At 51.7% G+C, this 23,419-nt stretch overlaps 2 protein-coding genes and 6 non-coding genes across 8 annotated transcripts; 1 reads left to right on the forward strand and 7 right to left on the reverse strand.

Annotated features, from left to right (window-relative positions):
- Positions 1-1,803: 1,803 nt before the first annotated feature.
- Positions 1,804-9,838, reverse strand: TBRG4 (transforming growth factor beta regulator 4). Its single transcript, XM_053466389.1, has 11 exons — positions 9,784-9,838; positions 7,407-7,882; positions 6,709-7,032; positions 6,038-6,209; positions 5,581-5,738; positions 5,065-5,175; positions 4,656-4,800; positions 4,033-4,281; positions 3,578-3,689; positions 2,823-2,937; positions 1,804-2,085 (listed from the first exon to the last, which is right to left on the reverse strand). The coding sequence occupies exons 2-11, from the start codon at positions 7,818-7,820 to the stop codon at positions 1,984-1,986; spliced, it is 1,902 nt and encodes a 633-aa protein (XP_053322364.1). The 5' UTR covers positions 7,821-7,882; positions 9,784-9,838; the 3' UTR covers positions 1,804-1,983.
- On the reverse strand, positions 3,790-3,909 carry LOC128498549 (small nucleolar RNA SNORA5). Its single transcript, XR_008354766.1, has one exon. It is a non-coding gene; the product is annotated as a small nucleolar RNA SNORA5 (small nucleolar RNA).
- On the reverse strand, positions 4,374-4,508 carry LOC128498548 (small nucleolar RNA SNORA5). Its single transcript, XR_008354765.1, has one exon. It is a non-coding gene; the product is annotated as a small nucleolar RNA SNORA5 (small nucleolar RNA).
- Positions 4,895-5,028, reverse strand: LOC128498546 (small nucleolar RNA SNORA5). Its single transcript, XR_008354763.1, has one exon. It is a non-coding gene; the product is annotated as a small nucleolar RNA SNORA5 (small nucleolar RNA).
- On the reverse strand, positions 5,412-5,546 carry LOC128498544 (small nucleolar RNA SNORA5). Its single transcript, XR_008354761.1, has one exon. It is a non-coding gene; the product is annotated as a small nucleolar RNA SNORA5 (small nucleolar RNA).
- Positions 5,840-5,973, reverse strand: LOC128498547 (small nucleolar RNA SNORA5). The gene has a single exon (XR_008354764.1). It is a non-coding gene; the product is annotated as a small nucleolar RNA SNORA5 (small nucleolar RNA).
- LOC128498545 (small nucleolar RNA SNORA5) lies at positions 8,852-8,982 on the reverse strand. Its single transcript, XR_008354762.1, has one exon. It is a non-coding gene; the product is annotated as a small nucleolar RNA SNORA5 (small nucleolar RNA).
- A 4,647-nt stretch (positions 9,839-14,485) lies between the features above and the next one.
- Positions 14,486-23,387, forward strand: CNBD2 (cyclic nucleotide binding domain containing 2). The gene is given in 15 exon segments (XM_053466642.1): positions 14,486-14,584; positions 15,119-15,302; positions 16,048-16,106; positions 16,250-16,413; positions 16,491-16,647; positions 17,077-17,228; positions 17,472-17,610; positions 18,053-18,164; positions 18,460-18,520; positions 19,191-19,326; positions 20,154-20,216; positions 20,984-20,986; positions 21,214-21,374; positions 22,140-22,377; positions 22,936-23,387. Coding segments are annotated over 15 exon segments (1,869 nt in total). The 3' UTR covers positions 23,077-23,387.
- Positions 23,388-23,419: the final 32 nt, after the last annotated feature.

Here is a 23,419-nt window from a genome sequence, read left to right on the forward strand (position 1 = left end):
GATTCCACTACCGCGGTCCGCCGCCGGTGATTAAAAGCGTAGGGGGGACCCCAAATAGGGTGACCAAATTTTCTTTCTGCCACACACATATAAAATATAAAATATCTAATACACATAAAATACATTTTATACATATTTATAACTCACATACACCCTGATATATTCATTATTAGGAAGCCTTGGCAACCATGTTGAGTTCAGATTTAATATTTTATACATACGCTCATTACAGACATGAGTAGATATAGAATGTTAACCCCTCTGATACCAGGCAGTAGATTCAGAAAATTAACTCCTCTATTACCAGACATTACACACACAGTCACACAAACAAACAGACAAACAGTGACACAAACAAACACAGTCACACAAACAGACAAACACATACCTGGTGCTGGCTGCAGCTTACTCTGAGTTGGTGTGAAGGAGGGACTCAGCCTATCAGGAGAGGCTTCTTAACTCTCAGACAATCAGGAGAGTTGAGAGGTCTCTTCTGATTGGCTGAGACCTCCTTCACAAGGCATTATCCCGGATTGAGGCTGCCCGGTACCTGGGACTTAAAGTCACGTTGCGGGACTGTCCCGGGCAATCCGGGACATGTGGTCACCCTGGCCTCAAACTGGCAGTATGACTGCCAGTGGGCCCCCGAAGGTTAGTGGACCCTGGGCAAATGCCCACCTTGCCCGCTGAATAAAGCGGTCTTGGGCTGAAGCCATCCCTTAGTGCTTGCTTACTGGGGATACTTCCGACACCCCTCTAACGGGTCATTATTTTCCTGATTAGTAAAGTTTGATGGATTACAGCGTAATTCACTGCATGCAAATAGGTGGCCTGCATTCTTTAGCTATTCCTTAGTATTTAAACCCCTCCCCCAGAAAGCAGGAAGTGTACCGCTGTATGCCGCTCGCACCCCTACAACACGGGAAGCAGCAGCAGCCAATCGCACGGGGGGAATAAAATAAAGAAGATACCCCGGATGACGCGCCGAGGCATCAGAGGACATTATTTTGCACATTTTACGTATTTATTATTGCAGATTTTTTGATCTTCTGTTGCACTTTATAGAAGATCTTTGCTGAGGCACTTTCTGATCCGCCGCCCCGCCTGTGACTTCTCTGTACTCACGTTGTGAAGATACTGCGTTCTTGTGTTTTCATTAGTTTTTTTTATGAGTTCGTTTGCGAGAGTGAGTGTGATCTCGTACAGCTGATTTATTGTATTGTTTGTCATTCTATTGCCCCCCCCCTTTCCCTGGATCGCCGGGTCCCGCTGCGGACCGTCATGGTGAATTTGGAAGGAGTCAGATTTTATTTCCTTTATATCTATTTGGTGAAGAAAACATTAAAACACCCGACACGAACTCTGCCTGCTTCCGGCCCTCTAGTTTGACATGGGGGCCACACACGATGTTAACCCCTTAGGTACTGAGACGCTGGGAGGATTCACGGTGGCAGCGGGCTCTGCAGGGGAGCGGTAGGAACGATCTTTCTTCTCTCCCTGCCGGACGGAGGATCTGTTGGGATCCACTCTGCAGATTTCGTTGAAGCAGAAAGCAGCCGGTCACAGATACAGCGCAAGCTGCTTTCCAAAAGGCCGAAGCAGGGGAACCCGGAGCACAAATCCCATCATCCTGCAGCGTCTCCGGTGAAGTGCCGGCCGTGATCCGATGCCGCGTTCACGTGACTAACCGGCTCCACTCCGAGAAGCCCCCCGTCCACAGCCCGCTCACACTACACTAAAACTTACCCGGGGGGGGTGCAGCTTGTGGGACAGCGAGTAGTAACGGACCCTTAAACGCTTAACCCATTTATCATTTTGGGTTTATTTTTGTGCGTTTTGGGTCTCGCCCCCCCATTTATAATTTAACGACAAGTTCCATTGAAATACAGGATATTAAAATATAACCCTTTCACTGCCAGAACGCATCACTGTCCATACACTCTGTCCATATGTACATCGCCTCGGGCGAGGTGCCCCCGGGCATCACCGGGCCATCTCCTCGGCTATAGATTTACTAATCTTGTCCTTTAGATAAGCCGACTTCTGCCACTCGGACTTCAGATCCAGCCACTCGTAATACGGCACCTGCCGGGGAGAAAAAAGAAGCGCTACTGTTTAAAGGGCATCATTAGCTAAATAACCCCCCGGCCTGAGCCGGCTCTTCCTGTAACACACTGAATAAATCACGAGGTCACCAAGTTTAAAGCAGATACTTTTCAGACGAGGTTTAGAAGAATCTGCCCCTGACTTCTATCACTGGGGTAACACTTATGCAGCCATAATGTCTGGATTAACCCATTAAAGGAGTGCTTGCTGTTCATGTAATAAGATCTCAATCCCTATACATCAGCAGCAGCTCCTCACCTACTTCTTATGGCATTCACAGCATTCCTGCTCATTCGCTTCATTCTCCATGAACCCTGAGCAGTTATGTTTTTTACTTTATTGAGAGGTAGATAAGAGGAACAGCCTCCCAGCAGAAGTGGTAGAGGGTAATACAGCGAGGGGATTAAACATGCATGGGATAGACATACGGCTCCTGAATCTAAGACGAGACCAACGACTGATTAAGGTTCGAGGCTTTACAGCAGGAGAAGCGGCCCACTAGACGAGGGGCCGGATGGGGCCGATCTGTGGCAAGTTCTATGTTTTTATGTGAAGCGCCTGGCATCCAACCAACGCGGTCAGCAGCCAAAGGCTCAGACATCGCCCGCCCCAGGAAAGCTGGCACGCGGTTGTCCTTCGCCCACATAGCCTGCCGGCTGCACTCGGCTCTCTCTGTACGGAAGGAAACGCTCCCCTCACACAGACTCCCCACTCACCTCCACCAACAGAAAGCCGGCCGCCTGAAGGTGTCGTCGGGTCATAGCGAAGCGGCCAAGGAGGTCCTTACTGCGAGAATTGAAGTTTGGGAATTCCCAGCTCAGAAAGGCAACCCTGGCATGGGGGGGGGGATAGAGATGGCGTTACTTTACTGCGACAGTGAAACATTTCTCCAGCTCTGGAACAGCCCCCCCCACCGCACACCGCGGGACCCCCATTATATACGGGAGCGTTTCTATCATACAGCCGGACCGCGGGGATTAAAAACTAAATGCAGCTTCAGACGGACGTCCTGCCCAGATCCACACAGCTGCCAACCGGCCCGTCTGCTGCGTTCATTGCCTCCTAATCTTAACAGTATTTGCCCGCTGATGCTGGGATGGGCGAAGCTCTGCCCTTTGGTGACCGTTTGCTGCGTTTGCGATCCGGGGACGTGGCGCGGGAATCACCGGCACGCTCGGCTGCGGATTGTTCCAGAGAGATTTATGGGGTCAAGAGCTGGTTTGGGGATTTAGTAAGAGTTTAGTAGAGTTTAACGTCACTGACGGTTAAATAAAGCAGGTGCTTGGGAGGTCACCGCCGCTGCCACGTTATATACGCCGAGCCTAAGCAGAGCACATGGCTGCAGACAGCGTGCAGCGCTCAAAGGGTTAATGTACGCGCAGGGAAACGTATCACGTAATAAGTAGAGACTTACTACACCTAAGATTATCAGAGGGATTTGCTCATTTAGGGCCCCGCGCGTCCCACTCACCTCCGGGCCCCCTGCGGTAACGCTTGCGTTCCACTCGACTTCAGCAGATGCGGCGCCGTCAGGTCCTGCAGCGGAACGGGATTATTCTCAGAGTCTAAAACCACCTCTGCGTCTGAAAAACAATAAAAAGCAGAGCTTGCTGGTAAATGCCCGGACCACCTGACCCTGGCAGACAGCGCCACGTCTGTACTAACCCTGCGGGTAACAGTAACGAGTGTCTGCAGCACAGATTTACCCCCACGCTCCGCTGGCGAAGACGCGCGGCCCATGAGCTGCAGGAGAGCTCGGCGGCCGACTACAGATCAGCGGGTGCCGAATTTGACAAGACGGCAATAAAATCTCCGAAAGAGACCAGCTGCACTCTCCTTACACTCACCACAATAACCCTCACTCACCCTCACCCAAACCTCCGCCTCCCAGACAGCGCATACACCTCACACAAAAGACAAACCCACCGATTAGCCAGCCGTACACGGTGGGCACGCCGTAGCGACACGTTCCTTCCACGGGAAACAAGCCGGCGAGCGCCTCCCTCAGGCCCGTCTGTAACGGCGTTGGTTTGCGCTCTCCGAATGCTGTAAGCGCCGCGTGCAGCGTGTCTGGCTGGAGCAGCGGCCCCCCGTACTCCGGGACCTCCAGCAGCGCCGTGGCGTTTACGTGGGCCAGCTTCTGCCTGTAGTTGGAAGATCTGGATGAATCATCGCCTGCGGGGACAGAAAATAAGAACTTGCTCAGGAAAAGCGAACATTTGGCACGGATTCGCTAAACGCGTCTATCCCTCTAAGAGCGAGACGCGGCCTGTCTGTCGCACATCTTTATCCCCGGAATCCACGCGCAGGAAGCGGGGCCCATGGACGACAGAATTAATGTGGCAGCCAATTGGGCCAGCGGGGACCACCGGAGGGGTAGCGCTGAATTTGACGCGGCTGCGTGTTTCATGTTGGCGGGAGTCCGGACCGGTGCGATACCGGGCGACGCGGCCGCATTTACCGAGAGTAAAGAGACCGCTACCGTAAACCCATCCAGAACTTCAGAAATATCGGGATCTGACCTTTTTTTGTTGGCAGGAGTCGCTTACCTGAGACCTCGCTGCTGAACGCCGGCTCCAGCACCCGCCGTAAGTACGAGGCGTCCGCCTGCTGCAGCACGCAGAGCGACCACACGACGTCCAGCAGCAGCTGCCGGTCCATCGCGTCCAACGCCGAGCGGAGCCTCTGGTGCACCTACAACATAAACACAGTTCAAAGCGATGCCCCGGACACTCCTACGATGTGACGCCCCGCACCCCCGCCCCGATGCTGTATAATACACTTTGGTTATTGTTGGTACCAAACTTTTATCCCCGACTTCCACAAAAGAAAGAGGGGCCCATGTGCCACCAGATTCCTGTAGCAGCCATTTTGGCCAGTGGCCACCAGCGATGAGGCGGTACTGAATTTGACACGGCTGCAGACTTTATAGAGCGGCGCTCGGGAGGAGGTGGTTACCATGCCGTAGAAGTCCTCGCGTCGGCTGGGCTGGAAGTTGAGTCGAGCGAAGGCCAGGACGAGGTTGCAGAGCTGGGGGACGGAAAACGCGTCGGCGTTGCTGATGCTGGCCTGCAGAACACAGAAAAATCAGTCAGTGCTGGGGGGTCCGGGACACGAGAGAAACGCTCTGCTAACAGGACCCCCCCGAAAAGTATTCCCTCCCTCCGTCTGTAAATAGTTTTTATAAAAAAATTGTAGCACATTTCACTGGTTTAACTTTAACCTTTTGGGCACCAGAGCTATGCACAGTCTCCTGGCACTCAAGAGGTTAAAAGGAACTAAGGCCCCAGTGGTTGTTTTTTTTAAGGTGTTCGTTGCACACATTTATCCCCGATATCCACGGGAAGGAAACGGGGCCCATGGGCAGCAGTGTTAATGTGGCAGCCGATTGGGCCAGCGGGTGCCACGGCAGGGGCAGTGCTGAATTTGACGCGGCTGCATTTTGTTGAAGATTCCCCAGCTTTATTCAGTCACCTGGACGAACGCTTCAAACAGCGGCAGGTTGGACCACTTGAGATAGGCGAAGGATTTGACGCAGCGGGAGATGTCGTTGGCGCTCATCCCGGGCACCTTGGGCAGGAGGTCGCAGGCGATTTTCTGGAATACCTGCGTCTGGTGGAAATTCAGCTTCCCTGTCAAGCGAAGAAATCCCATAAAAGAAATGTAACAGCATTGCATGTGATGAGGTCACGTGACCTGCGCGGGCAATGACATACACCAAGACATGGCCGTCACGTGTCCGGAGAACCATTTTATCCCCAGATTCCACGGAGAGAAATCGGGGCCCATGATCTACAATGTGATGTGGCAGCCATTTGGGCCAGTAGGTGCCAGTAAGAGGGCAATACTGAATTTGACGAGGCTGCAGCTAGCTTCAGATGCGACAGAACATTTTCACCAAAATTAAAGTAAATTGCAGGTGACCCCTTACCATAGGCGAACGCCAAGTCGACCCAAACGGCGGGACTGAGAGCTATCTGCTTCTGCACCAGGTGATAGGACAGCGCTCTCAGTAAGGGCACGGAGCGACGGTTCTGCGCGGCCAGCGCCAGCGCTACCTTCCGGGTGTCTTCTGGGGTGAAATGCTCTGCAAATTCCAAAGCCTGGGGGAAAAAGTCACAACAGACTTAGCCCTGCTTCATCACAGGTGCCATAGCTAAGGCTACAAAGGGATTCAGGCAAACGGACTACGCGGTCAGCATCAAGTGAAATGAAGAACTGAATCCCTAAAATGTCATTTTATTCAAAGAATTTCCATTGTTGCCTTTCGCTCCATTAACCAACACAGGCCCCCCCCACAGTATCTCAGAGGAGGGAAAGTAAATAAAGGGCGGAAACGGGCAAAGAGGCAGAAAATGAATGTATGTTTTTGATTCTTAACCAAGTCATATAGAAGAAGATACCGATCCTTTGGGGAATTCGTTCACGGAGCTTTTTTACACAGTAGAGACCATTTAAAAGGCTATTATACCCAGAAAGTGACATTTAACTATCCCTGATATCTTATATTTTGCGATGGGGCCTAAAATAACCGCCCCCCCCCCCCCCCCAGTGTACGGACCGCGGTATTATGTAAGATCGTCAGCCATAGAAAACTCATACCTTGTCCTCTAATCTGTCCATGAGGCTGCTGGAACTGAAGCCCAGCCGGGTTATCAGGTACACCACGGTTTTCACGTCTTCAATCTCTGTCCACCGCAGCTCCAGGTTCTTCACAAGGTCGCCCACCAGGCTGTTCCGGTCTTCGGTCCGGGGCAACGAGATGTAGAAATCGGCCAGCTGCACCAGCGACTTGAAGCCGAGTCTCCGCAGCCGCCACCAGACCTCGGTCTGCACCGACTTCAGCGGCTTGCTCTCCTCCGCCAGCCCCAGCGAGTGCAGATTCTTCAGAAGAGCCACCAGGTTTCCATTCCAAATAGTGGAGATCTGCAGACAAACAGAAAATGAATCAACGTTAAAGCCAGGATGGCCTCAAATCCCCCAGCGGGGCACATGACTGCTCGGGGGGTATATAACTAAATGCCAGGGCAACACTTTCGCTATCCTTAGACCATAACATCTTTAGATATATAGATCTGCCCCCCCCCCCCCGCACTGTAATTGTTTGAATGGAGATTTGTTTTAACTCTTTCATAGACAGCTATTATGTTCTCATCAATATTAAAGACGTGGGCAAAATTATCCTCGATCCCCCCTCAGCCCAAGCTGGAAGTTGTAAGCCGCTTGCTGGACTCTTTCCGCGCGGTTTTACGCGCAGGAGCATCTACCGCCGGTCCCTACCATCACCAGACCCAACCTACCTGTTTATGCATGACTTGGAGAAGCCGTTGAAATCTTTTGTCCTGTATGACAGCGGCCGGGTCAGCCTTGGTTTCCATCACTGCTCTCGAGACCCGGGAAAGAACGATGGCCGCCTGATTCCCGTTGACATCGTGATCTACGCTGAGTTGCAGCAAAGCGTCCGCTCCGGAGGCAGACAGAAGGTCAGAGTCAAAGTCGCTGCGCTCGGCCTGCGAGTTCAGCGTCCGTTCTTTGGCCAGGAGCTTGTCCTGGTGTCTGCAGAGGCTGGAGGTATGGAGGGGCAGACGCTGTGACAGAGGCGGTGCGACCTGGCAAACTTTAAAACACTCCTGCGCGAGCGTGCATGGAGGGGACACCGCGGAAGCAGACGCTGCCAGCAGCCGGGACGAACGGAAAACCAGACGGGCAGCCATTGTCCTCGGCACTCCCGGTCTCTAAGTAACCCAACGGGTCAGAAAGAAGGTCAGCCCAACATCTCCAGAACCCTGAAAACCAAATACATTCTAATAAAAACAATACAGATACAAAACGTATGACGCTCACATCTCACAACCCCAGGAGCCTCTCCTGAACGAAGGGCTAAGTTATATAACATATAGTTAAATCAGCGAGCCAGCCCCTGTATAATTTATAGTGTAATCAGCAAGCTGGCCCCCCTGTATAATGTATAGATAAATCAGTGAGCCGGCCCCCTGTATAATGTATAGTTAAATCAGCAAGCCGGCCCCTGTATAATGTATAGATAAATCAGTGACCGGCCCCCTGTATAATGTATAGTTAAATCAGCGAGCCGGCCCCCTGTATAATGTATAGATAAATCAGTGACCGGCCCCCCTGTATAATGTATAGATAAATCAGTGACCGGTCCCTGTATAATGTATAGATAAATCAGTGACCGGACCCCTGTATAATATATAGATAAATCAGAGATCCGGCCCCCTGTATAACGTATAGATAAATCAGTGACCGGCCCCCTGTATAATGTATAGATAAATCAGCGAGCCGGCCCCCTGTATAATGTATAGATAAATCAGCGAGCCGGCCCCCTGTATAACGTATAGATAAATCAGTGACCGGCCCCCTGTATAATGTATAGATAAATCAGCAAGCCGGCCCCTGTATAACGTATAGATAAATCAGTGACCGGCCCCCTGTATAATGCATAGATAAATCATCGAGCCGGCCCCCTGTATAATGTATAGTTAAATCAGTGAGCCGGCCCCCTGTATAATGTATAAATAAATCAGTGACCGGCCCCTGTATAATGTATAGATAAATCAGTGACCGGCCCCCTGTATAATGTATAGATAAATCAGTGACCGGCCCCCTGTATAATGTATAGATAAATCAGTGACCGGCCCCCTGTATAATGTATAGTTAATAGATAACATGGGGAGAGTAGAAATTGATTCTCCTACAAACGTTGTGAATAAAGCCCAGAGCTCGGTGTCTGTAACGTTATTTTATCCTCGGTATCAGCGAGAAGCGAGGCCCATGAGTTACAGGCATTCTGTGGCAGCCATTCGGACCGGCGATTGCAACAGGAGACGCATCACCGAATTTGACTAGGCTGCAAAAATTGAATTCCCCCCCAAAAAAGTTACCCTTTCCTGCGTGTAAATCGTATCTGTTATTTTGTATGCAATTTGCTGCCTTCTACTCGCCGATACGTTTCTATAACAGCGGTCTGATTGTTTTACTGGTAGGTGAACACGGCCCGGGGGTATCGGTATATAATGACTGTATGTACCCCTATTCCCGGGGTATTGATATATAATGGCAATAAATGCCCCTATTCCCGGGGTATTTATAAATATTGGTAATAAATGCCCCTATTCCCGGGGTATTGATATATAATGGCAATAAATGCCCCTATTCCCGGGGTATTGATATATAATGGCAATAAATGCCCCTATTCCCGGGGTATTGATATATATTGGTAATAAATGCCCCTATTCCCGGGGTATTGATATATATAGGTAATAAATGCCCCTATTCCCGGGGTATTGATATATATTGGTAATAAATGCCCCTATTCCCGGGGTATTGATATATATAGGTAATAAATGCCCCTATTCCCGGGGTATTGATATATATTGGTAATAAATGCCCCTATTCCAGGGGTATTGATATATATTGGTAATAAATGCCCCTATTCCCGGGTATGAAGCAATTACCCCTGAGTTCACCATCTGCCTGCCTCGGCCACGCACTCCCAGGGCCGACCCCACGCATTGTTGACCCGCTGGCGGCCACGGCGGGCCTCGTGTCCCCCACACGTTATGCAGCCCCGACAGCCACTCACTGACCGTATGCTCGGTGCTCTGCCCGAGACCCCCGCTCCTTATACATTCCCCAGCCCCAGAACCCCCTTACCGAGCCGGGTCACACGCTGCCTGCAGCCGGCTTCCTTTGACCTCCAGGAAAGGCGGAAATTGGGCGCGTGGTGACTGCGTCACTAGACGTAGGACATAGAGATTGGCTGGGGCCGGGAGCCCTGGCGGCCATGTCAGGTGTGGGCAGCACTGCTGTAGAAATGGACTTCCGGTGTTATAATGCAACATAGGGGGGTTGCAGAGTGTTACATCTGTTTATTTACCCCAGTCTCGGTGTCTTGGGACGAGTGGGCAGATTCTCAGGGTTCTTACCCCAGTCTCGGGGTGATGGGCACATTCTCAGGGTTTTTACCCCCTGTCTCGGGGTGAATGGGCAGATTCTCTGGGTTTTTACCCCCCGTCTCGGGGTGAATGGGCAGATTCTCAGGGTTTTTACCCCCCACCCCCGTCTCTGGGTGAATGGGCAGATTCTCTGGGTTGGGCAGATTCTCTGGGTTTTTACCCCCCATCTCGGGGTGAATGGGCAGATTCTCTGGGTTTTTACCCCTGTCTCGGGGTGAATGGGCAGATTCTCAGGGTTTTTACCCCCGTCTCGGGGTGAATGGGCAGATTCTCAGGGTTTTTACCCCCGTCTCTGGGTGAATGGGCAGATTCTCAGGGTTTTTACCCCCGTCTCGGGGGGAATGGGCAGATTCTCTGGGTTGGGCAGATTCTTAGGGTTTTTACCCCCGTCTCGGGGTGAATGGGCAGATTCTCAGGGTTTTTACCCCCGTCTCGGGGTGAATGGGCAGATTCTCAGGGTTTTTACCCCCGTCTCGGGGTGAATGGGCAGATTCTCAGGGTTTTTACCCCCCACCCCCGTCTCTGGGTGAATGGGCAGATTCTCTGGGTTTTTACCCCCCATCTCGGGGTGAATGGGCAGATTCTCTGGGTTTTTACCCCCCGTCTCGGGGTGAATGGGCAGATTCTCTGGGTTTTTACCCCTGTCTCGGGGTGAATGGGCAGATTCTCAGGGTTTTTACCCCCGTCTCGGGGTGAATGGGCAGATTCTCAGGGTTTTTACCCCCGTCTCTGGGTGAATGGGCAGATTCTCAGGGTTTTTACCCCCGTCTCGGGGTGAATGGGCAGATTCTCTGGGTTTTTACCCCTGTCTTGGGGTGAATGGGCAGATTCTCTGGGTTTTTACCCCCGTCTCGGGGTGAATGGGCAGATTCTCTGGGTTTTTACCCCTGTCTCGGGGTGAATGGGCAGATTCTCAGGGTTTTTACCCCCGTCTCGGGGTGAATGGGCAGATTCTCAGGGTCACACAGTATGGCCGATAAAATGACAGATCTGCTAAGCTTTACGTAATATTCCAGAGCGGGCAAGTAAGAGTTTGGTGGAAAAAACAGCTTTAACGCGTCCACAAATATAAAATGCACCTGCAGGTAGCGACGACCGGTAAACCAAAGGGTTAAATGCTATTTATTATTTGTTTACATGTTTACGCTTACTTCGGCTTTCCTCTTGGTTTTTAGGGCTGCCAGATATTACAGCACGTTTTCAATAAATAAAAAAAATGCACCATGCGGGGCAGCAGGAACGTAACCCTGTAATGTGTATAAACTATGAGCATCAAGGGTTAAAGTCACAGCGATAGACTTTGGGTAAAACGCGCCGAACCGGGGAGTCCAGTGGCTGGGGGGGCAGATCTGGTGGGTATACGGAAGGGCGTGAGAGCGCGTGGCTGTCTCTGTCTCGTCGCATTGTGCTGAAGGGGACAGCTGAGAGGTCTCTTTATATTTTTGTGGTGCCCCCCTTGTAAATGCACCGGGGTTATTCTGCAGACCCCCCATATGAACTCCCCCCCGACACGTGATACTCTTACCGTCAGTCAGCTCCAGCGCTTGCTCAGGGAGCGCTGCGGATGGGGGGTCTCATGAGACCCCCGTGGACTTTCCTGACGCTCCGAGCACTTTTTACAAATACGAAGCCTTTAATGTGAATGGCGGGAAGCGGGCGGACGGGGCGTCTCGGAGGTGTCGTGGTCGGTAAACACACGGGGAGGAGGCGGCAGGTGATACCAGATACCGACATACGCTGTGCAGCGAAAGGGACGGTTTCAGTTTCCAGGCGACGGGACAGTGTGCAGGTGTGTGCGTGTGCGAGAGGGACGACCCGTGTATCGGAGGTCTGACGGTCTGCACCATGCCACAGAAATCCCCCTCCACCGGAACAAAACCCAAGGTAGGGGCAGATCGCTCCGATAAACAGCTTTTATAGGGGGGGTAATTAACGCTTTACTGTACAGATGTGATTCTGGGGGCTGTGGTATCGCATTCCATGCGCGTGAGAAGGGGTTACAGCCTTATATTCTGGATCAGCTTCTAGCTGCTGGGGAGAGGTATATGGGGGAGGGGGGTATATGGGGGAGGGGGGTATATGGGGGAGGGGGGTATATGAAGGGGTATAAAACTGTGACCCCCGCAGGTTCCGGTCTGGGTTTAAACTTTGTGGCTCTTCTCCCTAAATATCACGCATTTCAGAAACGCTGATACCGATGTTACTGGTGATGGGAACGATGTTACTTGTGCCTCAGAGTTTGGGAGTTGGAATACAAAGTCAGCATGACGAGGGTCTCACTGTGTATGGGGAGAGGAGAGAGACGGGGAGAGGAGAGACACAGGGAGCGAGAGAGAGACGGGAGGGGGGGGGGACATTTAAATCCATAAAGGGATACAGGACAGGAGGGAATTTATTTCAAAGGAGGAAAAAAATTACAACAAGAGAGCGGAATCTAACGCTAGAGAGTCAGAGACTGAGATGGGATGGAAGGGAGTTTTACTTTACTGAGAAGGTGGTAGATACGTGGAACAGCCTCCCAGCAGAGGTGGGGGCCTGTATGGGGCATTAAGCTGTGCTATATAGGGGACAGTTATAAAGTTACCCGCTAGAAGCCGATTGTTTTCCTCAGTGTGATGAATGAAACGCACGCTGCGCGATCGACGCGGGTAAATGAATGAGACATGAATGAGCTCCTCACACTGGGTGACAGCCGGTGTACCCGCAGAGACCCGCAGAGCGCTCCCGGGGTGTCACAGTCTGTCACGGGCACTCTAACCGACAGCTAATCTCTATAATGAGAGGTTCAGCCCCGCTCTGGACACGGACGCTGTAATTAGCACCTGCTGCTGCCCTTTAATCCCGATGTTACCATGGAGACAGACGCTACGGGCCGCAGGTGACAGACCGGACCTGCTGCTGGCAATCATCACCCGTGATTCTAATGTTTGCCCCTGTGTAATGCCCCGTCCCACCCTCTTTATGCCTCCAGCCAGGGCAGACATGTCCCTTCACCCAAAAATCTGCCTATCCATTCCAAGATTCAGAGATTTACCCTGAAACCCTGATCCTCGTTCACAGGAGATACTGAGATTGGTGTAAAATCCCTGAGATAAGGAGGTATGAGGAGAAGATTGGAAAAATACATCCCTCCCTGCCACAGACGCTGGTAATCCCTTCCCTGCATCCACTGGTCCTGCCCCCTACAACTAAGCGCATGCACAGGAGCCTGTGTGTCGCTGGGCTGGCCGGTGCCGATCACGCCAGTGACCCGCTCATCTGTTTGTGTCCTCAGCAGGGTTTCGCTGGTTAATTAGTAGTCCGTTGCTATAGGGCTGCGGGAAAAACATGCGGGGTTAGCCAGAGGCTTTAACAACGTCCAAGCATGAGAGCGGCATTTTCACTAATTGGAGATTTAAGACCCTCCCGGAAATAATCCTCACGCCGAGTAATTCAGCATTATGCGGGAACGCTTCATTGTCATGTGACACAAAAGCAGGCTGTGATGGGTCGTTGCCGTAGCAACTGAAGAAGCATTAAACATGTGTCTAATCCTTTAGGGTAAAGAATAAAATGACAGATCCGCTGGGGGGGGGTTTTGCTTCGTCTAAGTGGGACAGCAGCTTTAACGCCTGGAGCTATGGGAGATAATGCAGGCTGCGCCCAGTTCCTCTTATATATGATGCCACACCTATAATAATGATGTCATAATGATGTCATTTTGAAGAGTGTGTCAGAGCCGGGGGGGCTTCTTGTATTGTGCGCGGGAGCTTGCAATTCAATGAAACCCTGCAGGAGTGCCTTTCCCTGAGCTGACTAGGTAGCCCACGGTGTTTCTCTGTTAACACATTCGGGGGCACTTAATGAAGGGACCCCTCCCTGGGAAGCAGCAGAGCTGGAAGGGGGGGATAGTGGGTGACAATGCGGAGGGTTTAACCGTCGCAGCGCTGGATCCTGACACGTTATTTTAGATGCTTCCATTTGCCGTGTGTAGAATTTAAAATGAATGTTAACCCCTTAATGACAAAGCCCGTATATGTACGGGCTCAAAATGCATTGTTTTCAATGGGTTTAGGGACCGCCCATTGTCCTTAAGGGGTTAAAAGCCCTCCACCGAGACAACTGCCCCGTTACCCCGCTGTGGTCAGGTAACCCCCCCCCCCCGGCGAGATGAATCGTGATCCGCGAATTCCGGACCGGTGATTACCAAAAGGATTAGCGATCGTTAGTCGGGGATCAGGAGGATGAGGCCATTTGTGGTCTCCCTGGCTCCAGCGCATGCGGCCCAAACTCCGGCCCCTCCGGAGAACATAGAAGCCCCGAACCTGCCGGCAGATCGGCCCCCAATCTGGCCCCCCTCTAGTCGCCCGTTTCTCCTGCTGTAGAGACTCAAACCTCATTGGTCTCGTCTTAGATTCGGGATGCGACGGGCCGTGGCGCCTTTATGGCTCCCGTCTCTCACTGATCCTCCCTGCGGGGGCCCCGAAGATCCAGCCCTCCTGCAGGCTCCGGCTGAGGGGGTAAAGGAAGGGGCCCCTCGGGAAGATTTTGGCATCTAGTGATCCCCTGCGGCTCCTTCACTCCGGCTTCAGTCCGTGTGGCCCCTGGGGGCCGCGTTGTCCTTTGTTACAATGTATCGATTGAAGTTAATGTGAAACCGATTACGTTATCACTGTTTGCTGTGGATGGTAAAGGTTCTGGCCTCTGACCTGCGGAATTCCGACCCCTTCACAGAAACAATTCTTTAATCAAGTCAAATATTGTCTCATTCATAGTCTGTGAGGGAATGCTTGTCATGTGACTCAAAGCCAGGCGCTGATCGGCGGTTTCCATAGCAACTGAAGAAGCTTCTTAAAAGTTTCGGTGTTGTGTGAATAAAACCAGGGAAGTGGAACAGCAGCTTTAAACCGACCATCGGTCTCGGCCTGTAGGCTGCGGTTAGTGAATAGACCCCCAAGGTTGCCTGCGAGCCCCCCGTCGTAGATGCAGTCCCTGCGTTATGCTCTGTGTTCTCTCGGTGTGTAAATGGCGGGCTGTCTCTTCCCGTCTCGCAGAGACTCCTGGATGTCGTCCACAAAGTGATGAAGCTGCAGACCGTCACCAGGCGCTTCATCCGCAGCGCAGGGGAGGCCCTGGGGGCCGCGTTCTGGGGGGACGTGGAGGTCTCCGGCCTCCCAGCCGAGGAGTCAGCGTACGATGAACAGGTTAATATGGAATAATCCATTAGTGGGGGAGGCGGGTCAACACATTTACCCCAATACCCTCCAGCCCCCCAATACCAACCTGTACCCCAATACCCACCAGCCCCCCAATACCCTCCAGTGTCTCAGTACCCTAACATCCACCAACACCCTCCAGCACCCCAATACCTTCCAGTGCCCCAATACCCACCAGTGCCCCAATACCCACCAGCCCCCAATACCCTCCAGTGCCCCAATACCTTCCAGTACCCCAATACCCACCAGCCCCCCAATACCCTCCAGACCCCAATACCCACCAGTGTCTCAGTACCCTAACATCCACCAACACCCTCCAGCACCCCAATACCTTCCAGTGCCCCAATACCCACCAGTGCCCCAATACCCACCAGCCCCCAATACCCTCCAGTGCCCCAATACCTTCCAGTACCCCAATACCCACCAGCCCCCCAATACCCTCCAGACCCCAATACCCACCAGTGTCTCAGTACCCTAACATCCACCAACACCCTCCAGCACCCCAATACCTTCCAGTACCCCAATACCCTCCAGTACCCCCCATTACCCTCCAGCATCCCAATACCCTCCAGACCCCCAATACCTTCCAGTGCCCCAATACCCACCAGAGTCTCAGTACCCTAACATACACCAACACCCCAATACCCTCCAGCACCCCAATACCCTCCAGTACCCCCCATTACCCTCCAGCACCCCAACTACCTCCTAATACACAGACCCCGGGACACGCACCTCTCGTGTTTTTAACGTGATTTGCTTTCCGTGTTTCCAGAAGGCAGACGGGGGGCTGGCGTTTGACGCGAGTTTCTTTAAAAGTCAATACGAGGTGAGGACCCTGTGAGAGAGACCCCCGGGAAGGGGCACTTTGTGTTAACTCTGTGAGTGCCAGGGAGGTAAGAGGACCCTGCGTGTTAACTCTTACTGTTCCTCGGTACATATCATGGATTAACCCCACTGTGTTGCTCGCAGTTCACGTTCCCGGAGAAGGCGATTTCTGTGGCCCTGCGGCGCCCCGAGGATCGCTCGGCCGAGGACGTGCGCTTTATCCGCAGCATGATGGCGGGAATCCTCGGCTTCCGCAGATACAGCGCTCACATGCAGCTCATGCTGGCGAGGGTCGTCTACTACAGGAGGTCGGTGGCCGCCGCCGCGAAACGCGATGGATTTCAAGTTTTTTTTAACCGAAATGACTAAAAAAATGTAATTCCAGGTTTGGCCGGGGCAGGGTCGTTGTCCGAAGGGGCCATCGAGGGGACAGCTTCTACTTTGTGTTTTCCGGAGTCATTGCCGTCACACAAGACGAGGACGGCAGGAGCGCCCTGCTGGATCCAGAACCCATCCTGCTTCACAAGGGCGCCAGCTTTGGGGTATTAACGGGGGACGTCGGGGGTCACCGGGGACAGGTTAACGTTACCTACCGCTCCCAAACACATGCCACATATCTTCTGCCCCATTTTGAGTGCAATACCCTTCTAAGCCTCAGCCCTGGCGGGGGCGCTATGCGGCAACGATGATTTAGGGGTAATAATGTCTGAAGTAGACGCAGCTGGAGCAGTCGTTGACCCCGACGTGGGGCTAAAAATACTCATTTTGTACCAAATCCACTTTTATTGCCTTCTTTTCACCTGACCCCCCCCCGCGCAGGGGCAATGAGCGAGACCATGCGCAGCATCGCTATGAGACCCTCAAGCATATGTTGGGTTCCCTGAATGCGTTATTGTTGTGGTCCGGTGGGAGACGGCGGCCCCCGCGGGGGTCTCAGGCTCATCACGTCGCTATAACGACCTCTTTCTCAGGAGGTGGCCCTGCTGAAGGGTCTGAGGCGAAACGCGACGGTCGTCTGCATGGAGGACACGGAGTTTTTGGTGGTCGACAGGAAGGAATTCTTCAAGAACAAACTGGATCAGGAGCTGCAGAAAGAGCTACAGTATCGATTTCAGTTCTTCAGGTACGGGCCGGGGGTGAGGGGCTGTCCCCGGGGGCCGGGGAAGGAGCATGTCGCTAATAGGAAAGTAGGACAGCCAGAGACGGCTTCCCATTGGTTGAGAAATGTGGTTCATGTTCCGCGTTCTGTTCCGCTGATATCCCCGGCTCGATTGAGTATGTTGGGAAATCCAGACAAATCCCAAAAAATGGAATCAGGGAATATGCGATTTTTTTTTTTCTGCCCTGACTCCGCGTCGCCTTCTAGATCCCTGGATCTGTTCTCGAGCTGGTCTGATCCGCTCCTGGAGACGCTGGCCGATCACTGCAAGACGGAGCAGAGCCACCACAGCCAGGTCCTCGTGAGCGACACCAGCGGAACCAAAAATATCATCTTCGTCACAAAGGTAACCGTCCGCAGAATGAATGCGCGAAGGGCTCGGGGGATGTGATGGGATCTGCTGGGGATCCATTACTGGATCCCGCTAGGCTCTCTGTGACTGCGTGGGATACCCCCCAGCACCCACTCTGTCCGGTATCTCTCCCCACCCCGATAGCCCTCCTGAAATACGTTATTCCTCCCCTGCTGTCCAATTAAAATGCATTGGACAGACAGCTCACCAAGGCACCGACGCCGGGCACAGCTGGTAATGCCAGCCACAAGGCAGCGCCCCCTATAGACAGACACCTGGTAAACTCCTATCACATTCAGCCGAATCCCGCCACGTTTTACAGTGTGTTCAGAGAACAGATCGTTACGTGAAGCCATTCGAAGGTTAATTAACCCCTAGTGAGTCAGGCATAGCGCACAAGGTTAAACATGGGCCAATAACTTTCCCCTTTTCCTAGGGTCGCTGTGAAGTCCTGCGATTGGTCGATCTCAGCCAATGTCCTTCCTTCTTGAAGTGGATCAAGCAGCACAAAGCTCTGCTCGGGAAGGACTCTCCGGGTAATCCTGCAGGTCAGGGATCCGCACCGTGGGTTCTCCTAACGTGAGGCAGGCGCTGAGGGATCTATCTGTGTTGGTCTGAGGAGATCCTGAAAGCCTGCAGTGCTGGGGGGGGTGATTGGCATTAAACGGCTCTAATGATTGGTTTCGTTGATAGTTCTGATACATTCAGGTAACTAATCATTCCCCGTTAGGTGCTGGAAGACGAGGACCCGCTGGATTCCCACCTACAGGGTTCAGTCCGCAGCCCGTTACGGGACCGCCGAGTCCTGCATGTTTAATAAAAAACTGTTTTGATTTTATGCAGAAAAGTTCCCCCCGAACACCAAGACCCCAAGAGTCCCGTCTCACAACGCAAAGGATGCAAGGTGAGTTTGTGTTCTGTCAGAATTTAAACGTAAAGCACCCCTGGGGCCGGAGTTCTGCCCCCCTGGGGCCGGAGTTCTGCCCCCCTGTCTGATGATACCCATCACCGGAGGTAAAAGCTGCAGGATTAGGCCGGGGGTGCTAGCCTCCTGAGTTATGCCCCGGCTGGCAGCCTGATCAAGCGTATTGACGGGGTAACAGGTTCCGTAAAATGACCCGTTTATTGCCCCTGTCCGGTAGCTGCGAAGACCTCTATATTCCAAAAGAGCGTTTAACCTCTTCAGTGCCTGGGGCTTGGTCCGGACCCAACGCTCCGGGGTCAGACATTTGGAATTTTATCCCAGATTCAATTACCCCTCTAAACACAAATCGGCGCTAATGGCGGCTGAAACGCGTGATTTGTGATTGCGCTCCGTGGCCCCCCGCGTACGGCTCGTAAAAAATCAGCAAACAGAAAAAACTCACTATACCGGCAGCACATCGGCTGTAATGAGCTTCTGCTGTGGCCGCGACGTGCATTGACATTGTAGATGTTGTTGTGGGACGGACGTGGGCTGTGATTAGACGTACGTTTAACCATTTAGCTGTCAGCTCTTTTGGGATTTCTGCTCTGGGGTCTGATTTTATTAGACAGGTCGATCCCACGCTGTTCTGTCTTTCCCTGTCCTGCAGGTCGATCTCGCTGGAGAATTTAGAGAGGGGGCTCCCTGCGTCCCACCCTGACACTTCAGAGCCTCTGGATTTACAAAGCGACTTAGCGGCCGCCGTCTACCTGCGCATCGACTCCATCCAGCCGGGGCAATACTTTGTGAGCATCCCGTATTACACAGCAGGGATCTAAAAGAGCTTCGGTACAACCGCGGCACCGATAACGCCGCTGTCTGTGTAATATATAATATAACCCCCCAGCGCTGTATACAGTAATATAACCCCCAGCATTGGGGGGTTATATTACTGTATACAGCGCTGGGGTTATATTACTGTATACAGTGCTGGGGGGTTATATTACTGTATACAGCGCTGGGGGGTTATATTACTGTATACAGCGCTGGGGGTTATATTACTGTATACAGCGCTGGGGGTTATTACTGTATACAGAGCTAGGGTGTTATATTACTGTATACAGCGCTTGGGCGTTATATACACCGCTGGTGGGATATATTACTATATACAGTGCTGGGGGGGTTATTACTGTATACATGCTGCGGGGGGGGGGTTATTACTGTATACAAATTGGTGTCAGTCATGTGATATTTTGGGTGACTTTCCCAGCTCAGACACTACACTGAGCTGACGCTTTATGGCGATGCTAATTAAGTCCTCCATAGACATTCATTAGAGTCCAACTGAGTGATTAAGACTCTGCCATTCTATTGTCCCCCCAGGCAGTGTGATGAGGAGTCGAGGGTGGGGGGGTTAATAGATCGGGGCTCAGATAACAGAGCGAGAATCATACAAATGGCGGTTCTCTTTTTAAAGTATCCGAAGACTTTTATACTGATGATATGTGGAGGCATCACCGGGGCGAGTTACCCCCATACCCCCAGGACATGCCTCTAGTTGTTCTCTGGGGTACCGTCAGAAGTATGTTGTCAGAGTTATAATTAAGTGAATGCCGCTGTGTTTCCTCCGCAGAGGGGGGCGGACGTGGATTACATTGAATTCTGTTTGGAACGAGAGAACCGAGCATCACACGAGGTATTAACCCCCGGATAATCAGTGCGGGGTATTAAAGGGGCCCAAACAAGTGCGTGGTGCTGTTCTGCCACCGGCCCGTTAACTCTACACGGCCCGGGACCCGGCTCCAAGTACTGACCGGTGGAGATCGGGATATATTAGAGGGCTACATAATACCCCGCATCTCAGGGGCAAACGATGATCTATTCTCCCCGTAAACGTACATTCACTGGGTAATTTACTGCAGTGGGGTGGATTCACTAAACGAGTAGTTTGCAGGTAAGTCGTCATTTAGATTCATTTTTATATGCATTGTAAAGGGCCGATCTGAAGCTGCTTCTCCTGTATAATGTATAGTTTAATCAGCGAGCCAGCCCCCTTTATAATGTATAGTTTAATCAGCGAGCCAGCCCCCTGTATAATGTATAGATAAATCAGTGACCAGCCCCCTGTATAATGTATAGATAAATCAGTGACCGGCCCCTGTATAATGTATAGATAAATCAGTGACCGGCCCCCTGTATAATGTATAGATAAATCAGTGACCTGCCCCCTGTATAATGTATAGATAAATCAGTGACTGGCCCCTGTATAATGTATAGATAAATCAGTGACCGGCCCCCTGTATAATGTATAGATAAATCAGTGACCGGCCCCCTGTATAATGTATAGATAAATCAGTGACCGGCCCCCTGTATAATGTATAGATAAATCAGTGACCGGCCCCTGTATAATGTATAGATAAATCGGTGACCGGCCCCTGTATAATGTATAGATAAATCAGCGAGCCCGTATAATGTATAGTTACATCAGTGAGCCAGCCCTGTATAATGTACAGTTTAATCAGCAACGTTTCTCCAGTCTCTTCCTCCATTGAATTATACATTATACAGGGTAAGCTCTTTGCTGGAGAAAGCTGCCAGTGTTGGCCCTTCACAGTGAATACCGAGTTAAAAAACATCTCTCCTTAGTGAATAAGTAACTTTTAAATAAGATTTTTAACCTATGTCTGCTTCAGAGTCTGACCTTCACGCCGACCCCTGACCCTCGAGACCCCAGGTCAAAGGTCATCGTCAGCCAAGGAGCGGAGATCATCCGAATCAAGTTGGACAAGTTCTCGGAGCTGATGGATCTCTCCACCCTGAAAAAACTCAAGACAGAAACGCTCTCGTACCCCAGGTGCGGAGGGAAGCCTTTCACTCCTCCTCACCGGCCGTCACTGATAACAGGAAGCATACTTCAGTACACTTCCTGCATCTACCCAGAAGCCTTCCCGTTCTAGCCACTAGGAGCCGAGCTGCCACTGATATCAATGGGAATAGCAGCAGCCAATCGCATGTATGCTGTCTGAACACATGGTTTGCTAGGCTACATCCGATTGGCTTGCTGGAAGCCGCTATAATCTTACCAGCCACGACAAAGCCTTAAACCGCCCAAGCGAATTAAGAGACAAACAGGGAGGACCCCGAATATAAAATCAGATTTATTAAACTTTAAAAAGAGGAAACATCCTCGATTCCGGAAGCCGATGACTCGAGATCCGTGAGGCTGCTGTCCCACTGGGCAGAGCATTAACTGCAATCACCCTCCAGCAGTGGATCTGTCATTTTATTCCTTCCTCCGAAGGGTTAATCGCATAAAACACCAAAAAAGAGACAGTTTAAATGCCCCTAGCGGGTGGCAGTTGTAGAGACCAGGAATCCCCTTCCAGCGGGGACATTAGAGGAAGTGATTCAAACTTGAAGGGAGTATATGTCCAACGTCTATTTCTAGAGCATAAAACCATTTACACGACGTATAGAAGAGATTTAAGACATCTATCCGAGCGCGGGGGCCGACGGCTCCCAGGGGCCAGCAAATCTCCAGTTAACTCTTTACAAAGTAACTATTTTTAGTAAATCTGCTGTGAATGACAGTAAATTCAGTCTCTCGTCTCCCTCTCAGCGACGAAGAGCTGTGCAGAGTCTTCCTGGAGCAGAACCGATGGAAGATCTTCAAATCCGACCTGATCAGCAACTTAAGCCTCACGCCGACCTCTCGCCCAAAACACGCCCCGGGGCGCGAGAAAGGAGAGCCGGGGGAGATCCGGCCCGGTGCGGACAGGAGGGGGATCCTGCAACTGGGGGGCCACAAAACACACGCAGAAAAGGTGCGACATCCGACCCCCCCCATGATAAACACAGCGGGGGGGGGCAGCGGCTGCTCTGTTACTAGAGAGCAGAATTATTAATGACTGTAGCTGGTATAAATCATCCTGTTACCGTATCCATTGTACAGGGCGTTGGAATATGCTGGTGCTATACACAACAAAACGATAGAATCTCAGCAGATACAGCCTGTTAACTATTAGTTTATATGCTGTATAGCAGAGTGGGGGGGTCCACGTAGCCCTCATATACCCTTCATTCATTCACTTTATATTAGTAATTATTAATAATTCTGGTGCTAATCACCTGCACTTAGTCTCTCCCAACAATTCGATTAAAATTATTTATATCGCATGCATGTGAGCCGCTGCCCCATACAATCGCTGGCAGAGGATGTTGGGAATTGTAGTTTAACAGCTGGCCGTGCAGTAAGCTCTCTCCCGATTGGCCTGCTGTAGATCTTGGTTATACGCCGTTTCTGGGGCCGGTGAATTAGCGGCGTATGCGGGCGGTTTTAGGAAAGATTCAGGTGCAGGTAGCGGTTGTGAGGTCTCTCCGGCCCGAGCGGTCGGCGTAACCAACGCCAATAACTCCTAACCGGTCCTTCTGTACAGATCTGGAAAACCCCAGAGACAAAAGGAGACAACGGCCCCTCCTCCTCCACCAAGACTCCCATCAGGCTGATCCACGGAATCGACATCCCAAAGCTGTGCGGGAAGAGAGTCATGTGGTGATGTCCCTTTTAACTCTTCATCGTCACCCATCACGGCAGCGTAACAGACCGAGCCGGAACGATTTCACGGTCAGACTCGCCAGGCTGCAGTCCGGTTCCCCGGAGCCAAGTGACCGAGCGGGGCTCAAGCAAAATCATTTCACGGGGTTAAATCTGAAAATGAACTCTCAAGTGAACAATAAAGAGCGAGAGCTGGAAGGGGAGGCTCTGCATTAACAGGTTAATTATAAAACCAGCCAGGACTTCCTCCGGTTACCAGATGCGGGGGAGAGGGGTCTTTGGGGGTATTAAATACGGTTAATACCCCAGAACAGAAAGCTTTGGGAATATAAAGGTAGAGAAGG

Source organism: Spea bombifrons, chromosome 5 (assembly GCF_027358695.1).
Source record: "Spea bombifrons isolate aSpeBom1 chromosome 5, aSpeBom1.2.pri, whole genome shotgun sequence".
NCBI lineage: Eukaryota > Metazoa > Chordata > Amphibia > Anura > Pelobatidae > Spea > Spea bombifrons.

Excerpts from the sequence above, each read along its gene's own strand:
- TBRG4 (XM_053466389.1), bottom strand. The coding sequence starts at position 7,820 with ATGGCTGCCCGTCTGGTTTTCCGTTCGTCCCGGCTGCTGGCAGCGTCT. Across the intron at positions 7,033-7,406 it reads TCCAAGTCATGCATAAACAG|ATCTCCACTATTTGGAATGG; the intron begins GTAGGTTGGGTC and ends GTTTGTCTGCAG. Across the intron at positions 5,176-5,580 it reads TGTTTGAAGCGTTCGTCCAG|GCCAGCATCAGCAACGCCGA; the intron begins GTGACTGAATAA and ends TGTGTTCTGCAG.